This window comes from Oncorhynchus nerka, linkage group LG8 (assembly GCF_034236695.1).
Source record: "Oncorhynchus nerka isolate Pitt River linkage group LG8, Oner_Uvic_2.0, whole genome shotgun sequence".
NCBI lineage: Eukaryota > Metazoa > Chordata > Actinopteri > Salmoniformes > Salmonidae > Oncorhynchus > Oncorhynchus nerka.
Window position 1 is genome coordinate 43,385,208 of NC_088403.1, and position 21,281 is coordinate 43,406,488.

At 44.8% G+C, this 21,281-nt stretch overlaps 1 protein-coding gene across 1 annotated transcript in view; it reads right to left on the minus strand.

Annotated features, from left to right (window-relative positions):
* The window catches only part of tdrd7b (tudor domain containing 7 b), a 28,469-nt gene extending 12,374 nt beyond the window's left edge, over window positions 1-16,095 (minus strand). The window contains 8 exon segments of the mRNA XM_029666463.2: window positions 404-847; window positions 849-1,030; window positions 1,407-1,660; window positions 2,463-2,542; window positions 4,529-4,760; window positions 13,689-13,833; window positions 14,205-14,417; window positions 15,930-16,095. Coding sequence (XP_029522323.2) covers window positions 404-847; window positions 849-1,030; window positions 1,407-1,660; window positions 2,463-2,542; window positions 4,529-4,760; window positions 13,689-13,833; window positions 14,205-14,417 — 1,550 coding nt within the window. The 5' untranslated portion in view covers window positions 15,930-16,095.
* Window positions 16,096-21,281: the final 5,186 nt, after the last annotated feature.

Here is a 21,281-nt window from a genome sequence, read left to right on the forward strand (position 1 = left end):
CATGACCATCTGATCATTTATCACTCCAGTGTTAATCTGCAAAATTGTAATTATTCGCCTACCTCATGCCTTTTGCACACAATGTATATAGACTCCCCTTTTTTTTCTCTTCCTATTGTGTTATTGACTTGTTAATTGTTTACTCCATGTGTAACTCTGTGTTGTCTGCTCACACTGCTATGCTTTATCTTGGCCAGGTCGCAGTTGCAAATGAGAACTTGTTCTCAACTAGCCTACCTGGTTAAATAAAGGTGAAATAAAATAAAATAAAATTTTAAAAAACTGGACCTCAGAGCCAGTAACAATCAACCATAACCAAACAACTGGACCTCAGAGCCAGTACCAATCACCCTTAACCAAACAACAGGCCATAACAGCCTGTGCCTATTACAGAGGTTCTTACCGAAGTATGACTCCGTTGGTATTGGTAGCTTCCACCACCAGCACAGAGGGGTACTCCTCCCTGGGGATGAGGAGAGGAGGTACAGCCTGGGAACTGAGCCTCCTCCCTACCTCCTCTCTGGCCCTGCGCTCCTCCACTGACTCCCTCCTGTTGCAGCTCTCCTCCTCCTTGGTCCTCTTGTACAGGATGGCCCTCTTGGGGTTGTCCGGCATGGGGTAGTCTACGGTGCAGAAGTCGGAGAGCAGCGAGAGATTCTCCAGGACGTGTTCGGGGAGTTTTGTCTTGTACGTGTCCAAGTAGAGTTTGGGTAAGGCGTGGGCCCATAGACCGTTGCTGTATTTCACCAGGAGCTCCCCGAGCTTCTGTTTCAAGTCGGGGGAGAGGGTGGAGGGGGAGGCTGTGTGACTGGGGGAGGTGGAAGGGGGGTGAGGGGGAGAGGGCTCATGGTGGTGGTAGGGGGCTGGTAGGGGGCTTTGACTGGGGTTTGATGTCCGTGGATGGAGTGAAAGGGGCGGAGGTGGGGGATAGGACTCTGGCAGGGACAGGGGATGGGGTCTGTGTATGTGTTGGTTCTTTAGCTGGGTATAGGAGTAACTCTTTTGGGTTACTGCTGCAAGGTTTCTCTACCTGAAACAGAAGAGAAGGCCAGATCCTTCTTCAGATACACAGAACCAGCCGATCTAAAAAACACACTCTAAAACAATAGTACAGGAGTAATGAATTGTACAATAGAACATATTTCACTGCATGCTATGCAGCTGTGGGGACCTACAGGCTATTTGCCTTAGAGAGTATCAACTTTTACAAAAAGGTCTAAAGATGCAAATATTTTTGCTCATGCAAAACAGATGATTGAATTCAGCCTACTGCTGAGTATCTAACTAACTATAGGAACATTTGTTTACTCAATGCGCCCCTGTACAATATCGGTATTACACTTTTGCAAACACATTTAATTTATTTATCGTTCCTATATTCAAATAAAGTCTCCAATATAACTTACAGTGCATACGTGTGTCCAGTGCTCCAGATCTTTGAGTGCTTCGCTAGGCAGGTCCTGTTTGTACAGTTCTCTGTAGAGCTGGGGTAACTTAGACACCCAGAAGCCATTACTGTATTTGTTCAGCACCTCTCTGAGACGCCCCTGCACCTGCTGGGGGCTGTAGTTCCCGCCAGCAGAGGAGGGGTTGTAGTCCTTGGGGGAGTGCTGTGGCTTGGGCTTCCCAGAGCCAGCACTCTCGTTGAGGTTTGAGGGAGCTGAAGGAGAAAATAAGGAGCGGAAGACATTTTAGAGTCAAGCGGATGTTGGTTAGGCATGGATGTGTACGAACCTCTACAGGTATATCCTGGTTATTGGGGTGATATGTAATAAATAAGTCAAGTGACTCTCTGTCCTGACCAGGCAACTAGGGCCCAGAGAAAAACTCCTGGACCTAAGTAGGTGTAGCTTATCTAAGAACGACGTGTTACATTGCGAGAGACTCTTGGTGTATCAAGGTAACACAACAACAACAACAAAAGAGTCTGTTTCCTGGAGCCTGTATCTTATTACTACATCATGAGTTTGTAGCTTGAAGCTAAACTCATAATGTTCTTGCTTTGAGATGTGTTGCGTTTAAAAGGACAGTAATTTAAAAGGCCAGGAACCAGAGGGGCCAGCCATTCATATGTTAATAACTGTTTGAATAAGGTTCTAGTACCTGGAAAGGCCTCAGATGTAAAGACTCATCTCTGAATTTTTTTAAATGTACCTTTATTTAACTAGGCAAGTCAGTTAAGAACAAAATCTTATTTTCAATAACGGCCTAGGAACAGTGGGTTAACTGCCTTGCTCAGGGGCAGAATGACAGATTTGTACCAGATTTGTACCTTGTCAGCTCAGGGATTTGAACTTGCAACCTATCAGTTACTAGTCCAACGCTCTAACCACTAGGCTACGCTGCCGCCCCTGAATGAGGAAATACATCCCTGATTAGAGTGCAAGGATGAAAACAGCCATGCTGTGTGCCTTGAAGACCCTTGCTCTTGGACCGAGCCACTTTTACAGAGTCCTACTTACTGTTGCTTTGGGTATTCCTGGATAGGTGAGCGTGCACTTCCTTCTGGAACCGTGATGGAAGTGTCATCCTTTTGTCTGACCTACACAAAAGGAAAAGAGAGAAAATGAAGTGTTGACTTTGAGCCATTTCTACTGTATCTAAACTACACACTTATGAACCGATGTTTCCTGTTTGGAAACATCATATCAGTCTGCGTCCCCATTTCTCAACCGAACAGAAATTTTGGTGGAAGAAGCCAGCGAAATCACTCAGTCAACCTAGTCAGTGCTAGACTAGACTATACTCTACAGTATTCCGTACACACTCCATAAACAATACCCCTGTGCTCTAGAGTCTAGGGGCCTGAGATAGTCTAGAGGTCTCCTCATGGAAGTAGAATAATTCCTAGAACAGCCCCTATTCAAGTCCATGGGTTTGGTGAGCCTTCCTACAAACACCATTTCTATTGATGGCCTCTCTTGATTACACCATGCTACCCATAATGCTCTCTGATGGGAGTCTCTCCATCCCAGAATGACCTTAGACAATAGGGACATAACATTATGAATGCATACGCTTATACAACTGGGTCGCCGGGCAGAACAGTACTGATGCACCATAAACAGGCCATTCTTTGGCTACACAACCCCAGACATACATAATTGGGGCCAATAGTTTGTCATGAACACATTATGTTGCCTGTTTGACCAGGAAAAACTCCCCTAGTTGTAGCCTATGAGTTTTCTTCCTAATCAGGAGAGCATATGCCCAACACTTCTGTCCCCGCTGTATATAAAACTGAGATGCAACTTGGACTGGAATCAACATTAAACTATAAGAAAATAAATATTGTAAACTATGATGGATTGCTATAACTGTTCAATTATATTAGCCCCAACAGTTAACTCGGAAGCCAGACAAGCGTTTGAGAGCGGCCAAAATGTGATTGACCCCACAAACCCTCACATACCACCAGTGAGTACTTGACAATGGCCAAGCGATCAGTGGCTGCACCACCCAGATTTTTCCTCTAGTTGCAGATAAAAGTGTGTTTGTGTGTATGTGTATCTGCATTCCTGTGTGTGTGCGCACGCCATGCTCTTGTGTGTGTGCGTGCTGCTTTGTTTGTGTGCTCCCACGCGCGTCCCTCTGCATTTGATCGGAGGCGTCAGATGAAAGTGCCCAGACTGTACGACTACAGATATGCTGATTCATTGGGCTGTTAATCTGTAGTAGAATAGGAGAGGGATTAGCCTGCCTTGTCCCTATGCTTTCAGCCATGTCACTCTGGTCTCCCCTGTGGTCCATTGTCTGGTTAGAGAGCGCCAATGATACACACACACACACACACACACAAAAAAAAGAGTGAATCGGGGTAAGGTCAGTTGTTTTCATTAGCTAGCTGTTAGCCACATTGTGCTTGAAAAGCGAGAAAGGAGGAGAGAGAGGTGGGAGAGGGAGGGGGTGGGAGAGAGAGAGAGGCTGCTGCATCCCTGGTGCTACTGCTGAATAAGCACGGGAGGGAGGGAAGAGATGGCTGGCCCCACTAAACTAAACCAACCATTGGGTTCCAGCGCCCTTCATTCACGATTCTATTCTCATTCAGGTCATGCACCAAGGAAGAAAGAAAAAAAAAAGAGGAGAACAGAGGAGGAAAGAAAGAGAAAGAAAGAAACTGAGAGGAGAGTGACTGACAGATAAATAATCATTGTCTTAGTTCTTTTTGTCCTTTCATTTCCCTAATTCTTAGACCATGGAACAAAATCCCCCCCTCACAGTGATGGCGATGCTTCCAACTCAAAGTAATATTTCCTAAACAGAGGAAGAAACTCAAACTATTTACATAACAGCACGACAACCTAAAAGGGACCAAATAAGAAGCCCTCATTTTTGGTTCCTAGAGAGTAATTGTACAGAGACAGCATTTTAAACAACCCCAGAGGAAAGTTATTCACACTACTAGGCTCCCAAGGAGAGAAAAGTGTTTTCCCTCCATTATTTGTTATTGAACTAATTTCAGTCATGATTAGAATTAATAGTGTAGTCTAACCAGTCTAGTCTATGGTTTCCACCAATAACCACTCACCTCTCTGAGGGCACAGAGGACTTCCTGGTGGTAGGGGTGTTCTGATGGGTTGGTTTGTTCTGGTTGGAACTCTGATTAGTCTTCCCTTCTGATTGGGTGTCCCTCATGTCCCTCCCCTGTCTAAAGTCATGTTGGCCCCCTGACCGGCCGCCCCCGCCTCCTCCACTTCCTCCTCCTCGCCCCACACCACGACCCCTATGGTCTGGCTGTCTTAGGGAGGTTCTGGGCTTGGCTGGGGAGGAGAGAAAGATAGTGATGTCAGGATGATAGGAAATACACACATACATATGTACAGTATATATCCCTCAAAACCACATCTGGACCTGGAAGCCAGCTCCACTGCTTTTTTCCCATTCTGCCCCACCAATCAGGGACCGCTTCAGACCTGGAACACCAGGTGGGTGCAATGAATTGTCAGGTAGAACAACAAAAAAACTGTCGAAATCCGGACCTCAATTTGAATTCCTCTGGTATATACTTTACATACACGGATAAGCAATGCACACACACACACACACACAGTTGGCAAGAGGAGAAATAATACATGTAAACAAGACATTGAAGAAGGGCTGTCTGCTTATCTTTAAGTCAATCATAAAAACAGCCGAGTGACTAATACTGTCACTGTAGATCCCACCATTGTCATCATTATGCCTTGCTGTGCAGCGAATAGACTACATCATAGAATACATCAAGCATTCTGCTAAACACGTGTATGTGACCAATACATTTGATGTGATACCTTCTAGTTCACTCTGCAATAACTTAAAGCAAGGTTGACAAGTCATAAAACCTTCAGTCCGATCGTCATCCAACTGATGACATTGTAGATTTCTAATCTGCTCAATCCCGGCATCGTCATATTATTTTTTTATCCAAGCTCTGATTGGATGCCAGATATTCTACAAAGAATACCCCTGCAGCGCTAACATCACACCCATTAACCTAGTTCCGACACCCTATCCAATCCAGAGCCTTCTATTTACATTGTAAAGGCTCTGATCCGATCCAGCCCTGGTATGACATCATCAGCCTGAGCCCCACTCTGGTAATAAATCATCCATACCAGCCCAACCCAGCTGACATGACATCACACAACAAACAGCCCAGATCTTACACACCACACCACACCTCTCAGCCTGTCTCCTCCTCCCTCCCTGCTCCTCTGTTCATCCTTTCCGCTCTTCTCTTCCTCCCTTCCACTCCTCTGCAGAACCTAGTACTCACCAAGCCTTGCTATTGCTGAGACACCACAGCAGCAACCATTGGCAGCTTCTGTATCCCACCTCCTTCACAGATAAATGCTGTGGCTATAGCTAATTACAGTACGCGCTGGCCTGTCTCAATGCATACCAGTGACCCTCTCCCTCTAGGGACATGCCGTCTAAGGTTAGGTGAGGCGACACCGGTGGTGGCGAGACAAAGACGGCAGACACAGCAGCAGTAGCGGCATCACAGTCCCAGAGTCCCTTGGTTTTCTATTTCAGAAAGGATCAATATTCCTAGCTGTGATCAGCCCCTGTTCAGGAGATATGAAGGAAGAGAGAGAGAGAGAGAGAGAGAGAGAGAGAGAGAGAGAGAGAGAGAGAGAGAGAGAGAGAGAGCGAGAGAGGAGGGAGAGAGAACGCAGGAAGAGAGAGGCTGCTGCGTTGGCATGTGAATCAGCACCTCGTCGTTTGTTTCTAAATCCGCTGTTCGCTGCTGCGATGAGACTGCATGAGCTTCTCTCCTCCTCCTCCTCTCTCTGTCCGTTTAGACTCCCTCTCTTTCTCCTTCCCTCTTTCCCATCTCTCTTTGTCTCTTGCTCTCCCCCCCTCGCTCTCTCCCACCCGCTCTTTCTCTCCCTCCCTCCTTTCTCTTCCTCGCTTGCTCAATCTCCCTTCTCCTCCCCTCTCTCTCCCTTCACATTTCCTGAACGGGGGCTGATCCCAGCTAAGACTATTGATCCAAGCGAGGGTGTCTATACAACGGCTGTGTGTGTGTATCAGTACAGCAACTTGGTGTGTGTGTAAAGAGTTTCATTCCAAAACACTATATATCACTCCCAGTTAGGGGGAGTGATGAGCTCTACAGCAGAGTCTCACAACTCAATCTCTGGTTGAAAACTGTTTTCTGCCCCTCCCAAAAGATAGAATTTGTAGATAATTGGCCCTCTTTCTGGGACTCACCCACAAACAGGACCAAGCCTGGCCTGCTGAGGAGTGACGGACTCCATCCTAGCTGGAGGGGTGCTCTCATCTTATCTACCAACATAGACAGGGCTCTAACTCCTCTAGCTCCACAATGAAATAGGGTGCAGGCCAGGCAGCAGGCTGTTAGCCAGCCTGCCAGCATAGTGGAGTCTGCCACTAGCACAGTCAGTGTAGTCAGCTCAGCTATACCAATTGAGACCGTGTCTGTGCCTCGACCTAGGTTGTGCAAAACTAAACATGACGGTGTTCGCCTTAGCAATCTCACTGGAATAAAGACCTCCTCCATTCCTGTCATTATTGAAAGAGATCGTGATAACTCACATCTCAAAATAGGGCTACTTAATGTTAGATCCCTTACTTCAAAAGGCAGTTATAGTCAATGAACTAATCACTGATCATAATCTTGATGTGATTGGCCTGACTGAAACATGGCTTAAGCCTGATGAATTTACTGTGTTAAATGAGGCCTCACCTCCTGGTTACACTAGTGACCATATCCCCTGTGCATCCCGCAAAGGTGGAGGTGTTTCTAACATTTACGATAGCAAATTTCAATTTACAAAAAAAAATACGTTTTCGTCTTTTGAGCTTCTAGTCATGAAATCTATGCAGCCTACTCAATCACTTTTTATAGCTTCTGTTTACAGGCCTCCTGGGCCATATACAGCGTTCCTCATTGAGTTCTCTGAATTCCTATCGGACCTTGTAGTCATAGCAGATAATATTCTACTTTTTGGTGACTTTAATATTCACATGGAAAAGTCCACAGACCCACTCCAAAAGGCTTTCGGAGCCATCATCGACTCAGTGGGTTTTGTCCAACATGTCTCTGGACCTACTCACTGTCACAGTCATAATCTGGACCTAGTTTTGTCCATTGGAATAAATGTTGTGGATCTTAATGTTTTTTCTCATAATCCTTGGACTATCGGACCACCATTTTATTACGTTTGCAATTGCAACAAATAATCTGCTCAGACCAGAACCAAGGAGCATCAAAAGTCGTGCTATAAATTCTCAGACAACACAAAGATTCCTTGATGGCCTTCCAGACTCCTTCTGCCTACCCAAGGACATCAGAGGACAAAAATCAGTTAACCACCTAACTGAGGAACTCAATTTAACCTTGCACAATACCCTAGATGCAGTTGCACCCCTAAAAACTAAAAACATTTGTCATAAGAAACTAGCTCTCTGGTATACAGAAAATACCCGAGCTCTGAAGCAAGCTTCCAGAAAATTGGAACGGAAATGACGCCACACCAAACTGGAAGTCTTCCGACTAGCTTGGAAAGACAGTACCGTGCAAGTATTGAAGAGCCCTCACTGCTGCTCGATCATCCTATTTTTCCAACTTAATTGAGGAAAATAAGAACAATCCGAAATTTATTTTTGATACGGTCGAAAAACTAACTAAAAAGCAACATTCCCCAAGTGAAGATGGCTTTCACTTCCGCAGTAATAAATTCATGAACTTCTTTGAGGAAAAGATCATGATCATTAGAAAGCAGATATGGACTCCTCTTTAAATCTGTGTATTCCTCCAAAGCTCAGGTTGTCCTGAGTCTGCACAACTCTGCCAGGGCCTAGGATCAAGAGAGCCACTCAAGTGTTTTAGTACTCTATCTCTTGACACAATGATGAAAATAATCATGGCCTCTAAATCTTCAAGCTGCATACTGGACCCTATTCCAACTAAACTACTGAAAGAGCTGCTTCCTGTGCTTGGCCCTCCTATGTTGAACATAATAAACGGCTCTCTATCCACCGGATGTGTACCAAGCTCACTAAAAGTGGCAGTAATAAAGTCTCTCTTGAAAAAGCCAAACTTTGACCAAGAAAATGTAAAAAAACTATCGGCATATATCGAATCTTCCATTCCTCTCAAAAATGTTAGAAAAAGCTGTTGCGCACCAACTCACTGCCTTCCTGAAGACATGCTTCAGTCTGGTTTTAGACCCCCTCATAGCACTGAGACTGCACTTGTGAAGGTGGTAAATGACCTATTAATGGCATCAGACCGAGGCTCTGCATCTGTCCTCGTGCTCCTAGACCTAAGTGCTGCTTTTGATACCATCGATCACCACATTCTTTTGGAGAGATTGGAAACCCAAATTGGTTTACACTGACAAGTTCTGGCCTGGTTTAGATCTTATCTGTCGGAAAGATATCAGTTTGTCTCTGTGAATGGTTTGTCCTCTGACAAATCAACTGTAAATGTCGGTGTTCCTCAAGGTTCCGTTTTAGGACCACTATTGGTTTCACTATATATTTTACCTCTTGGAGATGTCATTCGAAAACATAATGTTAACTTTCACTGCTATGCGGATGACACACAGCTGTACATTTCAATGAAACATGGTGAAGCCCCAAAATTGCCCTCGCTAGAAGCCTGTGTTTCAGACATAAGGAAGTGGATAGCTGCAAACTTTCTACTTTTAAACTCGGACAAAACAGAGATGCTTGTTCTAGGTCCCAAGAAACAAAGAGATCTTCTGTTGAATCTGACAATTCATCTTGATGGTTGTACAGTCGTCTCAAATAAAACTGTGAAGGACCTCGGCATTACTCTGGACCCTGATCTCTCTTTTGACGAACATATCAAGACTGTTTCAAGAACAGCATTTTTCCAACATTGCAAAAATCAGAAACTTTCTGTCCAAAAAGGATGCAGAAAAATTCATCCATGCTTTTGTTACTTCTAGGTTAGACTACTGCAATGCTCTACTTTCTGGCTACCTGGATAAAGCACTAAATAAACTTCAGTTAGTGCTAAATATGGCTGCTAGAATCCTGACTAGAACCAAAAGATTTGATCATATTACTCCAGTGCTACACTGGCTTCCTGTTAAGGCAAGGGCTGATTTCAAGGTTTTACTGCTTACCTACAAATAATTACATGGGCTTGCTCCTACCTATCTTTCTGATTTGGTCCTTCCGTACATACCTACACGTACGCTACGGTCACAAGACGCAGGCCTCCTAATTGTCCCTAGAATTTCTAAGCAAACAGCTGGAGGAAGGGCTTTCTCCTATAGAGCTCAATTTTATGGAATGGTCTGCCTACCCATGTGAGAGACGCAGACTCGGTCTCAACCTTAAAGTCTTTACTGAAGACTCATCTCTTCAGTGGGTCATATGATTGAGTGTAGTCTGGCCCAGGAGTCTGAAGGTGAAGGGAAAGGCTCTGGAGCAACGAACCGCCCTTGCTGTCTTTGCCTGGCCTGTTCCCCTCTCTCCACTGGGATTCTCTGCCTCTAACCCTATTACAGGGGCTGAGTCACTGGCTTACTGGTGCTCTTTCATGCCGTCCCAAGGAGGGGTGCGTCACTTGAGTGGGTTGAGTCACTGACGTGATCTTCATGTCTGGGTTGGCGCCCCACCCTTGGGTTGTGCCGTGGCGGAGATCTTTGTGGGCTATAATCGGCCTTGTCTCAGGATGGTAAGTTGGTGGTTGAAGATATCCCTCTAGTGGTGTGGGGGCTGTGCTTTGGCAAAGTGGGTGGGGTTATATCCTTCCTGTTTGGCCCTGTCCGGGGGTATCATTGGATGGGGCCACAGTGTCTCCTGACCCCTCCTGTCTCAGCCTCCAGCATTTATGCTGCAGTAGTTTATATGTCTCGGGGGGCTAGGGTCAGTTTGTTATATCTGGAGTACTTCTCCCATCTTATCCGGTGTCCTGTGTGAATTTAAGTATGCTCTCTCTAATTCTCTCTTTCTTTCTCTCTCTCGGAGGACCTGAGCCCTAGGACCATGCCTCAGGACTACCTGGCATGATGACTCCTTGCTGTCCCTAGTCCACCTGGCCGTGCTGCTGCTCCAGTTTCAACTGTTCTGCCTGCGGCTATGGAATCCTGACCTGTTCACCGGACGTGCTACCTGTCCCAGACCTGCCGTTTTCAACTCTCTAGAGACAGCAGGAGTGGTAGAGATACTCTTAATGATCGGCTATGAAAAGCCAACTGACATTTACTCCTGAGGTCCTGACTTGCTGCACCCTCGACAACTACTGTGATTATTATTTGACCATGCTAGTCATTTATGAACATTTGAACATCTTGGCCATGTTCTGTTATAATCTCCACCCGGCACAGCCAGAAGAGGACTGGCCACCCCTCATAGCCTGGTTCCTCTCTAGGTTTCTTCCTAGGTTTCGGCCTTTCTAGGGAGTTTTTCCTAGCCACTGTGCTTCTACACCGGCATTGCTTGCTGTTTGGGGTTTTAGGCTGGGTTTCTGTACAGCACTTTGAGATATCAGCTGATGTACGAAGGTGTAATGGCTGTTGGTGGAAGAAGGTGAGGACCAAGGTGCAGCGTGGTATGTGTTCATCTTTTTTATTTGAACTGAACACCGAATAACAAAACAAAGAGAATGACCGAAACCGAAACAGTTCAGTCTGGTGCAGACACAAAAACAGAACACAACTACCCACAAGACACAGGTGGGAAAAGGCTACCTAAGTATGGTTCTCAATCAGAGACAACGATAGACAGGTGCCTCTGATTGAGAACCACACCCGGCCAAACACACAGAAATAGAAAACAGAACACCCCAACTCACGCCCTGACCAAACCAAAATAGAGACATAAAAAGGATCTCTAAGGTCAGGGCGCGACAGTACCCCCCCCCCCCCCCCAAAAGGTGCGGACTAAACCTATAGGGGAGGGTCTGGGTGGGCATCTATCCGCGGTGGCGGCTCTGGTGCGGGATGTGGACCCCGCTCCACCTTAGGCTTGGCCCACTTAGGTGGCGCCTCTGGAGCGGGGACCCTCGCCGCCAACCCCGGACAGGAGGGCGACTCTGGCAGCGCCGGACAGGAGGGCGACTCTGGCAGCGCCGGACAGGAGGGCGACTCTGGCAGCGCCGGACAGGAGACCTGGTTCTGGGAACAGGCACAGGACTCACCAGGCTGGGGAGACCTACTGGAGGCCTGGTCCGTGGAGGAGGCACAGGATAGACCGGGCTGTAGGGGAGCACTAGAGATCTGGTGCGTAGCCTTGGCACCAGTCTTCCAGGCTGAATGCCCAGTCTAGCTCGGCACATGCTGGGAGCTGGAACAGGCCTCACTGGGTTCTCCTGGCAAACTGGGGAAACCGTGCTTAGAGCCGGCACAGGATATCCTGGCCAGAGGAGATGCACTGGAGGTCTGGAGAGCAGGGCTGGCACCATCCGTCCTGGCTTGATCCTCACCCTAGCCCGGCAGATGCAGGGAGCTGGAATGTAGCGCACCGGGCTCAGAAGGCGTACTGGAGATCTGTAGCGCCAAGCTGGCACAAGACGTGCAGGGCTGGGGAGGCGCACAGGAGGCCTGGTGCGTGAGGCTGGCACAGTCTTCACCAGACGGCTAGCACGCACCTCAGGACGAGTATGGAGAGCTGACTCAGGTGACATCAAATCCAGGACACGCTCCGTCGGGCGGATGTCGTGCCTCATGCACCAACACAGCAACTCCCTCATTACTCTCTCCTCCAATCTCCCCATCAACTTCTTCACTGTCTCTGCCTTGCTTCCGTCGCTCACCTCCAATTTCGCCCTGACCGGCTCTGGTTCCATCCTTGGCCCCATACGGTAAGCACGGGGAGTTGACTGAGGTCTGACTCCTGACTCTGCCACACTCCCGGTGTGCCTCCCCCAATTTTTTTTTTGGGGGGGGGGGAGCTGCCTCTCGGGCTTCCTTGCCAGCCATGTTCCCTCGTATCGCTGGTTCCCTTTTCCTGCTGCCTCCGAACAGAACACAAAAACATAGAATGCCCACCCCAACTCACGCCCTGACCAAACCAAAATAGAGACATAAAAAGGATCTCTAAGGTTAGGGCGTGACAGAAGGGCTATATAAATAAATTTGATTTGAATTTGATTTGATATATCCATTTTCTGAAATGTTTGTAAATGAGCTTTTATTGTATAAAGACATTTTGAAAGAGACTGGTGTGTTTTTTCACTGTCAAATCATGGAATGGGGTTGACAGACACCTATTTGCTTAAAATCTATCACTTAATGGTTTCAGAGCGACAAATAATCATGTTTTTTTTGCAAAATGCTATATATCCGCCTCACTCTCACAGAAACAAGTAGTACTGCTAGGTTTTACAGTCAAATATAACAAATAACTACATTTTTAATAAAGAACTTCACAAATTATACATGAAAATAAAAACTAAAATATGAGATCTGTATGCAAAACATCTTCATTTGACATTTTTTGTCATTTAGTGCATTCATCTTAAGATAGCTAGGTCAGACAACCAAATATCACAGTCAAACATACAGGATATGGACATTCCATTCCAGCTCAACAATGGATATATAGCATTTAGCAACAAAATAAAATATTTTCATACACATCTAAAATCTATGAATTAAAAATCGGAGTGTAGTATTTTACACATACATGAATGTACCCATAAGTAATCATTTCTGATTTTAAAAAACCAATGTGAAAAATTGGTGGATATAGCATTTTGGAAATAAACTCTTAGTGTGTATGTGTCGGTACAGCGTCTGGTCTTGTACGAGGCTTTTATTCTTAGTACCTTTGGACCGGCCCAAAATATCTATAAATATCTATAAATGATCTTTCAACCTGTCAACTTAGAATTGTACATTGTCCTACATCATTGTCCCATTGCAAACTCATGTAGGGCATTGAGTTCAGGCGTATTCTAAAAACAAGCTCAAGTGTCTGTGTAATTTGATAAGTTAACTGAATGTTCCCCAGTTTTGATCCAAAAGGTGGCATTCCATGGAATCAGTATGAGGTGAAATCTTAGTTTCAAAACACTTGAATTTACCCTCTCAGCTAATACAATAAAAGGCATTCAGTGACAGTCACATAAGCCTCCTCTACTCAGATAAGACCCAATTTGCCATTCTATAGGTCTACAAGTCTAATGGTTATGGAAAAAGCAGATGGATTTAGGCAGTCAGACCCCCCCCCCCCCACACACACACGTGCTCGCGCCCTACCGTTGAGGACGAGAGGGGCGGCAGGCTTCACTCTCATCTGACAGTTGACCATTTGGGGTCGTCCAGTCTTCTTCGAGGTACGCTGGCGAGCCACCAGCTTGGCAACGTGGGCAGTCTCCCCAGAGACTGAGGCGAAATACACCATCTGGAGAGGGAAGAGAGAACCCCCCCACACACACACACACACACACACACACACAAACAACAGTTAGCTAATAGCTACATTATCAGTCTGCATTGACTTTTGAACTGGTAATTAGGGGATAATTAGAACGCTTGAACTGTTCATTTTATCCAGTGGCTGGCTGGAAAATGACGTTTTCAAAAGTCAATGATTCTGAACGATTAGCATCCAGCTGGTGTGAGCTAAAGAGTGTATGTACCCGGTGGTACCCCGCTCTTAGTGTCTCAGTTTGTGTGTGTGTGTGTGTGTGTGTCCGTCTGTCTGCTCATCCATACATCTCTCTGTTGGTGTGTGTATGTGTGTGTGTGTATATATACACACTCTCTCCTCACCTCCCCAGAGCGGTTGCGCTCCATGCGGACCACGCTGGGCATGCTGTGCAGCAGAGCGTCCAGGTTGCCATGACCCAGCTGCTTATGAGGGATCTGTTCACCAGTCAGATCCTTGTATTCAGACTGGAGGCGGGACAAAGACACCCCGGGTCCGCTCTTATTGGCCGTCAGCACCTCCCGTAACATCTTCTTCACCAGCTCTACGTCTGCCATCTAGATAGAACACAAAACAAGGACATTTTATATATGACCATTTCTATTTTATTTTACCTGGTCGTCCCAATGAAGTCAAAATACCTATTTTTCAAAGGAGGGATAGATGCCAAGAGGGAAGAGGCCTGGCAAACTGGTTGGTAGCACTTTACATTATAACAAAGTGGAAATAACATGGTAATAGTTGCTATGGTAACAAAGCTATAGTTGTAGGCCTATGTTTCTGAACCTGTCTTTGGGGACAATACAGATTTGTTGTATTAAAAAGGATTGGTTCATTGGGTCAGGGGTGCCTTGTCAAACAGGTTTCTCATCACGGATCTGAGAAAAGCGCAGGATCTAGAGTTTCTCTGGTGGGTTCCAGTCTGTTTTTGTTGAAACAGACTGGCACCGGGCCCTCCAGTTTGTAAAAGTTTAACCTCTGTATAAACATCAACTAAGTTCAATATCTGACACTGACACATTTAAAACAAAAATATATAATAATAGATGTTTACGATACAATTAGTATCTGTCTAAATACAACTTTTGTAGCCGATAACAGAATCATGTTCAAAACTAAAATCATAGCCCCCTATTGTAAACTAATATCAGGTAAACATAGAAAACAGTCTCTATATTGAAAGCAACTTATAATAATAAGAATAATAAGGTATTTGCTTAACTAGTTACTGCAGTCAACATGTTGGCTTTCTCTCATGATGGTCAAATTAAGTTTCACTATTACATTTCACTGTAATCGAGGGCATTCAGTTTCGTGTATAACTTCAGCACACTGCACAACGCCCCAATCTGGAATTTGCAGTGCATGCAGTTTGATTTAGCTTCAAACAGATTCTTGTAGAGTCATTTTTACCGCAAAAGGATTTGGTGTTTATTTTCAATTATTTGATTTGATATAAGACACAGACAGTTCTCGAATTTGGCACAGAAAGGCACGCCCTCAATTTTCTCCAGCAACTTTCTTTTACGCTCTCCTTCGACTTTTTGTAAATACCGATGACTTAAGTGGGTCTAAATACAAAATGAATTGTGGATGAAAAACAAAATATGTCAACGTGATAAATTGTTTATAATAGGTCAGTGAACGCGTCTCGTGCCACTCTCTTCACAGGATTTCCTCTCCACAGAGAATAGAGAACAAGTGGTGACGTAATATGTCACATCCATACCCTCCATGCCAACAGAGAATTGGATAAAGTTGGCGCTCTATGCGCGGACATTAAAACCCGAAAAAGCAAAGGATTTCTTGGGATAAATTAGGCTGTCAAATATAATCTAAATTCTAAATGTGCATTTGCAACTGTCACCAACAGCAACAAGCCCCAAGTGTCATGTCAAGCGACGTTGCGCTCTATCGAGTTCCGTACTCATGTCACTACTTGGGGGCACTCAAAGAGCGCTTATCCAAAGCGTTCACCGCCAACAAATAGGCTAATATCAAACTGAAATCGTTCATCTATCCAATGTTTGTGAAATAATTCAATAATCACACATTCAATAAACTCTTACCTTGCTGGGAATGAATACGGGGGATGGTGACCCGGTTAATTTATTCACGACCTGCTCGTCACACTCCCTGAAAGTTTAGCCCTGACTGTTCCGAGCTATCCCCTCTCTCACTCAACGCTGCGCTTGAACCAAGCCAAGAGTCTCCCAGTCCTCCGGTTTGTGGTTGGTGTAGCCACGTGTGTGTCGTGAACAACATTAGCGTGAGCAACAAGTGTGGGATCGGCAGTTTGCATTCAAAATAAAAGTTCCCCATTGAAACTGATGCAAACGGATTTTAAAAAATGGCAAACATGCCACAATTGGACCAGATCATGCTAAACAAGGGTTTAATGTTGTTATAAAATTAAACAGAAGTGAATTATGCCTCAGCCGTAATGTGTTTGGCCAACTTCGCAGCTTTGCACAGGCGGCGATGAAACATGGTCTCCACAAGCTTCCATAGCCACAAAGTCAGATTCCAAAGCCATAGTCAAAATTGGCTACAAAAATATAGCTTTTTGGTCTTAGGGTTAGGCATAAGGTTTGCAGTGTGGTTAAGGTTAGGGCTATGGTTATTGTTAGGTTAAGAAATTGTAGTAATGGGCAGGGTTTATGACTTTGTGGCTATGGAAGATAGTGACGACCATGAAACATCGGAAGCCATTCATTTTCAATGGGGGAAAGTGAAGTGGGCGGGGGAAAGCGAAGTGGGCGGGGACCATTGGGCAGTGCAAGCATGGGCGCAAGAGCATCATCATGGCGGGACCTAAATTGGGGAAAGCTGAAATGTATGCAAGTACTCAACAATATTGCGGCGCCATTGACCAATCGAAGCTCACTATACTTGCCAGTCCCTACTGGATTGGCTGTTGATACCTAGGCTATCTAGCATTCTTGTTAGTTTACTAGCACCCGCATGAGGGCGAAGCTAGCGTGGATCTCCCTAAAAATATGCTACTTCAATACAGCTACAACTGGAAGTGACTTTTCGTAGCAGGTTAGGAGAGCATTTTCACTAACCTTAAGTCTAACTCCTTTCCTGACCTTAACCTAATTCTCCTAACCTGCTACGTTAATTATCCTAACCTGCTACCTTAATTTACCTAACCTGCTCTGTAAATGACCCTAACCAGCTACGAAAAAGACACTTCTGGTCATAGATGTATTCAAGTGGCGTTTTTTGGGGGGGAATCTCAAGCTAGCGTAGAAGCGAAGCGAGAGGGTCGGCTCTGCCCAAAATCTGTCAGTGAGAAAATAAGTGTTAACAAGTGAGGAGTTTTTGTATCGGGGGCAATGAGAGAGTTTAGAATTTGCTCAAGGTAAAAGTGAATTGCTATGTTGAAAGGTGAGGCTTATTTGATCTAGAAGTTTCATAATGCTTAGGTTGTTATGAGTGTAGTGATATGAAACTTTGAGAAAAACAATTTTATATCGGAGTTGTGCCTGTTGTTCACACGCGTCCTCTCATTGGCTAAAATATTCCCACCTGATCGCACCTCCTCCTGTGCGTCTTTTGCGGACCTTTTCCATTGTTAGAGCAGTCAGTCGACCATCTTGTCAATATAATAGATAATCTTTGTTATTGTCCATTTTACACTGAAGAAAAAAATATAAACGCAACATGCCACAATTTCAAAGATTTTACTGAGTTACTGAGTTTACTGTTAATATAAAGAAATCAGTCAATTGAAATGAATTCATTAGGCCCTAATCCATGGATTTCACATGACTGGGAATACAGATATGCATCTGTTTATCACAGATCCCTTAAAAAAGGAACGGGCGTCTGTAACAGTTTAACTTTCGTCATTCCCTCGTCCCTACCCGGACTCGAACCAGGGACCCTCTGCACACATAGACAACTGACATCCACGAAGCTGACACCTTGTAGAGCAAGGGGAACCACTTCTTCAAGGTCTCAGAGCAAGTGACTATACCGATTGAAACGTTATTAGCGCGCACTACCGCTGACTAACTAGCTAGCCATTTCACATCGGTTACACGTGGATTAAAAAAACAGACAGTATCTGATGTAACCACATTTGCCTCATACAGTGCGACACATCTCCATCTCATAGAATTGATCAGGCTGTCGATTGTGGCCTGTGAAATGTTGTCTCACTCCTCTTAAATGGCTGTGAAAAGTTGCTGGATATTGGTGGGAACTGGAACGTGCTGTCGTACACGTCGATCCAGAGCATCCCTAACATGCTCAATGAGTGCCATGTGAGTAGTCCACCTAAAAAATTGGACGCCACTTACACTCCAGTGTTGTGATGCCAAAATTCCAGCAAATGTCATAGTGTATAGAATTAAAAAGGTAATGTCAGATATTATTCATCCTAATCATGTCACATGGAATGACGCTGGGGAGGCGAAGCAGGTACGGGGAGTAAAACATTTAATAAATAAGGGACATGGAACGAGACAGGAACAGCGTCAGCAAACAGGTAACACAAACAAAAGACAATCAATGCAGAAGCAGGGAACAGAGCTGGGGAACTGACAAATATAGGGGAGGTAATAACAAGTGATGAGTGAGTCCAGGTGAGTCCAATATCGCTGATGCGCGTTACGAGGGAAGGCAGGTGTGCGTAATGGATGGAAGGAGTGCGTGATGCAGGGCAGCCTGGCGCCCTCAAGCGCCAGGGGGGGAAGAGAGGGAGCAGACGTGACAGTACCCCCCCCTTGGGGCGCGACCCGGCGTCCCACCTGGGCGAACCGGCCGAGACATGGGCACTGGGCAAGCCAGTTGGGGCATGATAGCCCAATGAACCAGCAAGAGCGTGAGAGCCTGGCGAGCCGGCTGAGCAATGGAAGCCAGATGATCCGGCTGAGGCAAGACGCCTGTCGATCCTACTGCAGAGAGGGAGCCCGAAAATCCGGTGGAGTGTGACGTGGGATGGGAAGCCGCCGAGCCAGCCAGGAAGACCGACGGGCTGGCTTAGGCACCCCCGGTTCCACCGGCAGCGGAATCCACCCCAAACAAAAAAAACTCCTGGACTGTCTGGGCGAATAAGAACTGACAATCCGGCTGAGGCACGACGTGGGATGGGCACCATCCCAGCCAAACAGGGCAAGAAAACCTCTCGAGCCAGCTAGGGCATGGAAGCTCGACGAGTTGGCTACGCACCCCCGGGTTCCATTGGTGGCAACCCATAGCTGGTGTGGGGGTGCTTTACTGGTGACATTGTCTGTGATTTATTTAGAATTAAGGGCACATTTAACCAGCATGGCTACCACAGCATTCTGCAGCGATACGCCCTCCTATCTGGTTTGCGCTTAGTGGGACTATCATTCGTTTTTCAACAGGACAATGACCAAGCACACCTCTAGGCTGTATAAGGGCTATCTGATCAAGAAGGAGAGTGATGGTGCTGCATCAGATGACCTGGCGTCCACAATCACCTGACCACAACCCAATTGAGATGGTTTGGGATGAGTTGGACCGCAGGGTGAAGGAAAAGCAGCCAACAAGTGCTCAGCTTATGTTGGAACTCCTTGAAGACTGTTGGAAAAGCATTCCAAGTGTAGCTGGTTGAGAGAATGACAAGAGTGTGCAAAGCTGTCATCAAACAAAGGGTGGCTTTTTGAAGAATGTAAAATCTAAAATATGTTTTGATTTGTTTAAAACTGTTTTGCTTACTATATGATTCCATATGTATGATTTCATAATTTTGATGTCTTCACTATTATTCTACAATGTAGAAAATAGTACAATTAAAGATAAACCCTTGAATGAGTAGGTGTGTCCAAACTCTTGACTGGTACTTTATACATGAGGGATACAACCATCCCATCTCTGCAGATTTAGCTGCGAACATACAGAATCAATAGATAACTTGTTTTGGTACTGCCTTATCACGCCATGACCTTAGAGATCCTTTTTTATGTCTCTATTTTGGGGGCATGAGTTGGGGTGGGCATTCTATGTTTTTGTGTGCTATGTTTTCTATTTCTGTGTGTTTGGCCGGGTGTGGTTCTCAATCAGAGGCAGCTGTCTATCGTTGTCTCTGATTGAGAACCATACTTAAGGTAGCCTTTTCCCACCTGTGTCTTGTGGGTGGTTATTTTCTGTTTAGTGTTTTCTGCACCTTACAGGACTGTTTCGGTGGTTCGTTTATTCACGTTGTTTTGTATTTCAGTGTTGAGTTATTAAAAATCATGAACACGTACCACGCTGCACCTTGGTCCTCACCTTCTTCCACCAACAGCCGTTACATGCCTACAGTATATGTAGCTTGTTTTTGTTCACAGGTTCAGGAATGGCTGAAGAATTTTCAAGTATTTACTTGAAGCTAACTCTGCAAATTGCACTTCTGGGAGATTTGAAATATCATAGTCAGTCGCTCAATAATAAAATAATACTCTTAGCAATTTTTTTAAATGTACAATCTGTAGAAACTAAGACAATAGAAAAGATAACTAATGTAAAATATACTGTCAAATGTATATAGTATGTATGTATAAACTGAAAGTAGAAGCCTAAGTATTGTTGTCCATTAGTTTACTCCAATTACTGGAGGGGTGGTAGGGTTAGGGGAAAATAATATAGAAGGAACATATACAGTATATACCGCAACAAATATGAGGGATTGGAAATTGTGCAAACAATTACATTGGTGGCTTCTATCAATCTATCAGCAATATTAAAGCTGATCTACCCCCTTTAAAATACTATGGAATATTCATAATTAGATTTGATATTAAAAGCAATTTAAATAGGGTATAAAAAAACATTTAAAAAAAGAGATTTTTCTGTATATAATTACCAACATTTGGTAGGCAATTTGTTAGTCAATTTGTCTATAGTTAGATACATGCAGCTTCTCTTCTGTCATTCCTTGATGCTCTAGAGTACTAAATATAGCCTTGCTCACCAGAATAATGTAATAAATTGATAGAATGAATGCATCATCAACAATATAGTTGACATCAATACATTTTGGGATCAGGGAGATTTTCCGTGACAAATTTTCAAATGACATCAGTTTGTTGACCAGTTTGAAGGAAATGAAAAACTGAAAACTATCCCAACATGTTTCTGATAGTATTATTTTTTTCTTTTTTGAGGGGGGGGGGGCAGTTTGTAAGAAATGTTACGAATTCAATCTGAATTAGAATTTCTTGTGCTTAAGATCCTGGACTGCATCTTAAATATTATAATAGGCTTCAGTTACTATTCCAACTATCAGGGATATGTGGTCCCCCAGCCACTAGGAGCCCCCCAACCCAGACATTTGTTTTTACTGTTGAGAGTTAGAATAGAATAGAAGAATACAGGTGCAAGTTTGACATCTGGTTGTGCATCAGCAGTTTTTCTCTTTGTTTTGTCAGTCACTGACTACATTTTTAGATTGGTAAGTTAGGCTA